General features: G+C 56.7%; 1 protein-coding gene across 4 annotated transcripts in view; it reads right to left on the reverse strand.

Annotated features, from left to right (window-relative positions):
- The window catches only part of AXL (AXL receptor tyrosine kinase), a 45,452-nt gene extending 37,207 nt beyond the window's left edge, over nucleotides 1-8,245 (reverse strand). For 2 of the 4 annotated variants that reach the window (XM_025366289.1, XM_025366288.1), the window contains exons 1-4: nucleotides 7,716-7,997; nucleotides 6,349-6,571; nucleotides 5,962-6,062; nucleotides 5,159-5,335 (exon numbers count right to left, since the gene is read on the reverse strand). In XM_025366289.1, coding sequence (XP_025222074.1) covers nucleotides 5,159-5,335; nucleotides 5,962-6,062; nucleotides 6,349-6,571; nucleotides 7,716-7,800 — 586 coding nt within the window. In that variant the 5' untranslated portion in view covers nucleotides 7,801-7,997. Of the gene's footprint in view, nucleotides 1-310; nucleotides 469-5,158; nucleotides 5,336-5,961; nucleotides 6,063-6,348; nucleotides 6,572-7,715 lie in introns of those variants that run through there. The other 2 variants (XM_025366287.1, XM_025366290.1) reach the window with 2 other exon arrangements.

Consider the following 8,245-nt stretch of genomic DNA (forward strand, 5'->3'; position numbering starts at 1 on the left):
GGTTTCACCGTGTTAGCCAGGATGGTCTCGATCTCCTGACCTCGTGATCCGCCCGTCTCGGCCTCCCAAAGTGCTGGGATTACAGGCTTGAGCCACCGCGCCCGGCTTATTGATCGTTTTGTTTTTTGAGAGAGGGTCTTGCTCTGTCACCCAGGCTGGAGTGCAGTGGCACAATCACGGCTCACTGCAGCCTTGATTTTCAGGGCTCAAGCGATTCTCCTGTCTCATCCTCCCGAGTGGCTGGGACTACAGGAGGCCACCACACTTCGCTAACTTTTAAATTTTTTTGTAGAGAAGAGGGGAGTCTCACTATGTTGCCCAGACTTTTCTCAAACTTCTGGCCCCAAGCGATCCTCCCGCCTCGGCCTCCCAAACTGTTGGAACTGCAGGCTGAGCCACTCCGTGCCTGGACCCGGGACCAGGTCTTGTAAGTGCAACTGCAGTTCTCCGTGTTGTTTACGCGTGTGCCTGTGCATCTGCGTCTGTGTTTCTGAGACGGTATGTTTGTGATCCTGCGTGTATCTGTGGATGGCATGTATGTGCGTATGTTGAGTATCTGTGTGCGTGTCTCTCGTGTTTCCTCCGTGCGTGTATGCCTGTGTTCCCACCGCGTTCGCAAGGGAGGCTCTCCATCCGCAGACACAAAGTTTCCTTTTCTCCATCAGCGGAGGGAGTGGAATGGGGCAAAGTCTGCAGAGGCCGGAAGCGGGTGGGTAGGGGAGCTCCTCAGTCGCCGCTTCCTAGGTGGCCGTTCCCAGCCAAGGTCAGGTGCCCGCTCCCACAGCCCCCGCACCCCGAAGGCCCCGCGCCCGCAGCCCCCGCGCCGCCAGGAGGAGAAACAGTACAGTCCCGGGCTGGAGGCCCGAGAGGGGGCGGGGAGCCTGGGTCGGGTCCAGCCACCTGGCACGTGGGGCCCCGCCAGGGTCAGCGCGCGGGAGCTGGCGCCTCCGGCCGGAGAAGCCCTGGGGCGGGAGGTGGGTTCTGGAGCCGGGTCCCGTTCCGACCGCAGCATTCCTGCCCCCGCGTGAGTCACCGGGGGCACCTCCCCACCCCAGCGCTTCCGGCCGGCTTCAGGGGCGCGGAGCCAGAGCCGGGATACCCCTTCCCAGGCCCCAACGGCCGCACCTTGAGTGAAGGGGACAGGAGGAACTGGGACCCCTTCCCTTCCAGAATTCTCTTGCTTTACCGCAGGAGGACAGGAGCAGGCCGACTCCAGATGTGCTTTCCAGATGTCCTGACCATCCCCCCCCAACCCCTGCTCTCCGCCCCAGCTTTTCCAGAGAATGAGAGGGATGGAAGGAGGAGGGGCACGCCCTGAGTCAGATAGAGGGACAGAAGCACACAAACGGACAAAATTCCTTCACACAGCAACCCCCCCAACACACTCACAATGACTCACACTTAAACACACAGGGGCTGTTATTAGCACAGAAAACGCAGCACTTGGTAAGTTAACAGCACACAGATATGCAAGGGCTGATGTCACAAACACAGTGACACAAAAACACCGTGACTCACACATATACACACGGACTGACACTGATGTACGTTCATAAAGAGACATGTATGCATACAAGCCAACGTGGGACAAACACATCAACACACAGTCGCATGTGTACAGATTGATTACAAACACCTAGCAGCGCAATATACATCTAGGCTGATGCCAACACACACACAAAACTAAATGTCCCTGTATATTGAGAGACACACACCACACAACAGCATACATGGAGTTGAGGTGGACAGATGCACACCAGGACACAATGAAGGGTTATGGTGACCTGCTCAGACACAGACACACTGATACGTACCAATACACAGCCTTTATCTATGCCATAAGATGGAGCTGGATGCACCCAGGTTTCATGTTCACCGAGACACAGACTGATACAAAAACACATTTGCGCTGGGTGCGGTGGCTCACGCCTGTAATCCCAGTACTTTGGAAGGCCGAGGCCGGTGGATCACTTGAGGTCAGAAGTTCGAGACTAGTCTGGCCAACAGGGTGAAACCCTGTCTCTACTAAAAATACAAAAATAAGCTGGGCGTGCCTGTAATCCCAGCTACTCAGGAGGCTGAGGCAGGAGAATTGCTTGAACCCGGGAGGCGGAAGTTACAGTAAGCCAAGCTCGTGTCACTGCACTCCAGCATGGGTGACAGAGTGCGACTCTGTCTCAAAAAAAAAAAAAAAAAAAACCAAAAAACAAAAAACAAAGAAACACAGTTTCGTAGATGCGCAGGCCTGATGCAGACACAAGGATGGAGACACTGCCATGGACACATAGATTGACACAGACACACATGTATACGCTGGCTGGTAAGCATCCTTGGGTCATGTACTCAGAGGCAGCAGGGGCCAGTGCACACACAGGGAGACCAGAGAGAAGCAGAGAGGGCTGTTGCACACACACACACAGATCTGTGACGACAGTCATACACCAACGTGCCTTACCCTGTGACATATATACACATGCCACAGAGACATCTATGGACACACACACAAAGCTGGTAAGAGGCTGAGGGTTGAGTGCAGTGGCTCACGCCTGTAAATCCCAACACTTTGGGAGGCCGAGGTGGGGGGATTACTTGAGGCCAGGAGTTCAAGACCAGCTGGGGTAACATGACAAGACCCCGTCTCTACCAAAAAATATAAAAATTATCCAGGTATGGTGGCGCATGCCTGTAGTCCCAGCTGCTTGAGGGGTGGGTGGGTGCTGAGGTAGGAGGATTGCTTGAGCCCAGGAGGTGGAGGCTACAGTGAGCCATGATCACAGTACTGCACTCCAGCCTGGGTTACATAGCGAGAGCTTGTCTTGAAAAAAAATAAGGGAAAAAAAAAATGCTGGTAAGAAACACAAGTTATCCATGGACACATGCTGATTCTGCAAGGGAACAGAAGCTCTCACTAGGACACGCTCACACCCATAGCTGCACACCTGTGGGCTGACACTACCACCTGCATACAGAGAGGTGTGCAGCATAGCCCCAAACCCACTACCCTCCATGCACACTTTACTTTCATACAGTGAGTCTCAGCTGTGAACACACAAACACAAAAAAGAGGGACAGACACAGGCTGACACTGGTATACTCAGTCATGCACACATACACAGACACCCATACACGGGCAACCCCTAAGAAACGTATAGAGAGAGACATACTATGAAGATCCAAACACACACTGGGACAGAACCCAAGTTGAAGGAAATATACTTAGTCACACACACACACACACACACACACACATACCACACACAGGACATCCACAGAAGCCCACCCTCACCAAGGCACACCCTCACACAGAGGTTGTGCTGACGGATACACTAACACTCAGATCCAGAACACACGGATATCCAGACACCCCACCACACCACACAGACATGCACAGACCCTCACACCTGTGCAGCCCTCATTCCTCTCCCTTCCCTCCCCTTCTTATGGGACCTGCCAGGCTGACTCATGCCCCATCCCCAACCCTGGTCCCTACTCAGGCACTCGAGCCATGGGCCTGAGTCACTCCTCTGGGGTCAGCATGCTCACCAGGTCTTCCTTGCAACTCAGGGTCCCAGGAATGCTAAGAATGTGAGCTCCTCCCTCCACCCTGGAGACCCCCAGCCAGGAGGCCCCTCCTCATTCCAGCAGAGAGAGGCAGCAGGTTGGGAGTGTGGGAAGCTGATGCCCTCAAGGCTGTAGCCTCCTTCCTCTGTGGAGCCTCTGCCATCTGCTCCTCAGTCTTTCCTCCTTCAGTAGGGAGAACCCCCTGAGTCCAGGGTCCCCCAGTGATGCCTCTGACCACTGTGCAACCCTGAGCTCTGTCCTGCCTTGTCTGCATGGTGCAGAAGGGAATGGTCACCAAGAAGGAGAGGGTTTCTGTCACTCAAACTTCCCTGTCCTGTCTTTTGTTTTGTTTGGTTTTTTGTTTTGAGACAGAGTCTTGCTCTGTCACCCAGGCTGGAGCACAGTGGTACGATCTTGGCTCACTGCAACCTCCACCTCTTGGGTTCAAGCAATTCTCCTGCCTCAGCCTCCCAAGTAGCTGGGACTACAGATGCCTGTCACCACGCCTGGCTGATTTTTGTATTTTTGGTAAAGACGGGGTTTTACCATGTTGGCCAGGCTGGTTTCAAACTCCTGGCCTCAAGTGATCCACCTGCCTCAGCCTCCCAAAGTGCTGGAATTACAGGCGTGAGCCACCATGCCCGGCTTCCCTGTCCTGTCTATGTACAACTTGGGTCACTGTGGCCTGTCCCTTCCAGTGTCTTTCTGTCTCTCTCTGTCTCCCACTTTTTTTTGTTTTGTTTTATTTTGAGACGGAGTCTTGCTCTGTCACCCAGGCTGGAGTGCAGTGGCGAGATCTGGGCTCACTGCAAGCTCCGCCTCCTGGGTTCACACCATTCTCCTGCCTCAGCCTCCCAAGTAGCTGGGACTACAGGCACCTGTCACCACGCCTGGCTAATTTTTTTGTATTTTTAGTAGAGACGGGGTTTCACCATGTTAGCCAGGATGGTCTTGATCTCCTGACCTCGTGATCTGCCCGCCTAGGCCTCCCAAAGTGCTGGGATTACAGGATTGAGCCACCGCGCCCGGCCTCTGTCTCCCACTTTCTTCCTGTTCTCTCTTCTTTGGGTTCAGTTTCCCCAGTGGGGACTGGGCTGGACATCCTCCCTTTGACCGAGGTCAGCAGGGCTTGTTAGGGCAGGAGGTGGGCTGGTTGTGGAGGGAGGCGGAAGAGAGGAGGGCACAGTTGATTCTGGTGCCCTGCTTGGGTCAAGGGCTGACAAAGGGGCACCAGGCCCACACACACTCAGGCCATGGAACAGCTCAGAGGGAACCCAGGACAAAGAATTCTATTCAGAGAGAGGCTAGGGTGAATGGAGGGAGAGAGAAGCAGAGAGACAGAGAAAGAGACACATACAGAGAGAGACAGAAGGACACACACACCGAGAGACAGAAAGACCGAAAAAGGCATTCGGAGAGAAACAAGGTAAGTAGAGACAGAGAGGCAGAGACAAACTCAGAGGGAGAAACAGAGAGACAGACAGTGAGGGACAGAAGGACAGTCAGACACCCACGCAGAGGTAGCAATGCTCTCTTGCTCCTGACTCCAGCCCTGCCCGGCCCCCTGTGCAGAGCTGACCCACATCCCCGGACTCACCTGGAACATGCAGGTTGCGCTGGGGACCATGACCTGGAGCTGTGGCCAGGGGGACAGCATCCTGGAGCCAGAGTAGGTCCACGGGCTCTGGGGGTCCCTGGGCTTGGCAGCTCAGGTTGAAGGGGGTGTTGGCGGCCACAGTCCTGTCCTCAGGCTCCTCCAGGAAGTAAGGCAAGCCTGTGGGGGTGGGCAGTGGTAGAGGCTGGGGTCCCTCTGAGCCCCCAAGATGTCTGACCCACACTAGGATGCTGTAGGCTTTGGGCAGCAAACTCACCCTGCAGGGTCATTGACCTGCCTGTATCTGATCCCCCGAGGGCACCTGAGCCATACCCAACACACGTGACTCCAATATATGATTCCTCCCATGTCAGACCCCCCAAGATAGCTGAGCTCCTCATGTCTCTCTTCCAGAATGTCTGACAGCTCATCCTCATCTCACTCTACAGATGAGAAAAATGACACCGCTGGGATCGTGGGGAGAGGGGTACGTTGCGTGCCTCTGATGCCTTATCTGATGCCCAGAATGGCGTCCTGTGACCTGATCGTGTCTCATGCCTAGGACATCCAACCACCCCCAAGAAGTCTTTTCACCCAAAGCATATAATTCCCCCAGCCTTGGCCCCGTAACTTATATGGACTCCCAGCTTCTTGACCCCCCAAAACTCTGACATTCTTACTGTATGTCACCTACGGTCATCCCAAATCCTCCAGCACCCTTTGACCCCTCAGGATTCCTGACTTCCCGCAACCTGTGAGTGCCACACATCCTCTGACCCCTCAGGACCCCTGACCCCAGAGCTCACCCTCCAGCCCTACGTAGCCAGGCTGGGATACGAAGTTCTGATGTCCCAGAAACACCAAACACTGGTACTGTCCCGCATCGGAAAGCTGTAGGGAGGCGATTCTGACAGGGCAAGAGGAGAGACAGAGAGGTTCGGGTCAGAGTTGGACACTGGGAGGGGGTCTGTCAGAACGGAAAGAGGGTGTCCAGCCTGGAAGCTCGTGACAACCACGAAGTAGCTCCTATTATTAACTCATTTTGCAGAAGAGGAAAACGAAACCTAGAGGTTCCATCACACACTCCAAGCCGCACAGCTGACAAGTGGTCGAGCTGGGGTTCCCACCCAGGTGGGCTTTCTGTCCCCTGCGTGACGGAGGTGAGGGTGGGATTTGGGGATATGGCCACACACCTGAGCTGGCTGACCACTATCCAGTCATCCTGCTCATCTTCACCCAGGGGCACCTGGGTCTGGGTGCTGTCCGCGAGCTCCAGGATCTGTCCGTCCCGAAGCCAGTGTACCTCGGGGGGCTCTCCCTGAACCTGGAGCTGACACCGAAGGGTGCCTGTGAGTCCCCGGGCACCTGTGATATTCCCTGGGTTACCCACGAAAGGACTTTCTTCAGCCTGTGTGCCTGCAGGGGTGATGGGAAGAGTTAGCTTAGGAACCCCCCAGCTCCTTCTGGCCCTCAGTTCCACCCTGTCCCTGCCTGCCCACCGGCCGCCAGGACCCTGCCAGGCCCTTAGGCCCACATAGTTGCAGAGTGACCTCAGAGCGGGGTGGAGGGCGGAGGCTCTGAGGGGAGGATGGGAGTCCTCCCAGGGGACTGGGATCCAGCGTCCATCCCATCGGGAAGGAGGCTCGGGATCTGGCAGCCTCCCACGCCCTGCACTGCCTGGCAGGGCCAGCCCCTGCCCCCTCCGTCCTCTCTTAGGTCTCTAGAGACTTAACAGATCATGCTGGTGCTGGTGGATGGAGGGGAAGAATCAGGGGTCGGGGGAGGGAGATAAGGGTGGTGGAGGAGAGAGATAAGGGTGGCGGAGGAGTGAGAAGCCAAAGAAAGTCAAGCAGGGGAGATGAGACAGAAGGAGCAGAGATACAAGGAGTGACAGAAAAAAATGAAGAAACAGCCCTCAAGAGAGAAGACAAGGTGGGCGCGGAGGGGGGATACAGTCACAGAGGGAGGCTGAGAAGACAGAGAGACTTAGAGAGCGGGGAGAGAGAGAGGCAGAGACTGTGAGAGAAACAGAGACCCACAGAGATAGCAGAGCTGGAGGCAGAGACAGAGAGACAAAGTGAGAGCCTCCTCCCCAGAGATGGCGTGGACTGGTGGGGTAGGGACAAGTTGGAGGGGGGTGTTGGCAGGGAGAAGGCTTTTCCCCCAGGGCTCCAGAGCCCTCCTCATCCCGCCGCCTGACTCGGTCCACTTGGGAAAGATTTCTTCCTTCTCGGCAACCCCCAGCTCAGCCCCTCTTCCCATGGCCCCCTTCTCAGGTCCAGCCCCCACCCCTGCCCTCAGCTTCTCCTTGTCTGTCTGTCTCTCTGGGTCCTCTCTTCCGTACCCCCTGCCCTTCAGTTCCTCTCTCTGTCTTTCTCTCCCTCTGCTGCACTTGGTGTCTCTGAATCTGTCTCCTTCTCTTGAAGTTCCTTTTCTGTGGTCCCAGGGAAACTCCCTAAGCCAGCCCAGCCCCCCCCACACCTGCCATCATCCCCCACCTCCTACCCCTGCCCCAGCCCCTCCGAGGGGGTCCCTGCCCCAAGGAGCCCCCATCACTCACCCCTGGGGGCCATGCACACCCAGCCGCACAGCGCCAAGCACCAGGCCAGCGGGACCCTGCCCATCCTGGGGCACCGCCACGCCATGGGTGCCAAACTTTCCTCAGAAGTTGTTGGGCTCCCAGCAGGGGAGGGGGCAGGGCCGGGCTGTCCCCGGCCCTCCCCCCAGCTCCGGGCTCTCTGGATTTGGCACTGCCTGCCTGGCACAGTGGCAGGGGAGGCCCTCGCCACCACCGGCTCTGCTCAGCAGCCGCCTTCTCAGCACCCCTGCCTCTTTCTCTCACTCCCAGACTTGGGCAAACCCTTTCTCCGCCCCTGGCTCCCCCTTTGCCTCCGCCCACCAGGGCCAGAGCCCAGGGGCCACCTGGACAGTCAAGGGTTAACTCAAGAGAGGAGAGGATCAGCCCTTTCTTAAAGGGGCCAGGGAGGGAGCTGAGGAGGGGGAAGGGGACCCTGGTGGCTGTGCCCCCAGTCCTGGGCCAGTGAGGCCGTGTCTCTCTATCCGGGCTCTGGGCGCTGTCCCTCTGGGCTC

The sequence above is a fragment of the Theropithecus gelada genome, chromosome 19, assembly GCF_003255815.1.
Source record: "Theropithecus gelada isolate Dixy chromosome 19, Tgel_1.0, whole genome shotgun sequence".
Lineage (NCBI taxonomy): Eukaryota > Metazoa > Chordata > Mammalia > Primates > Cercopithecidae > Theropithecus > Theropithecus gelada.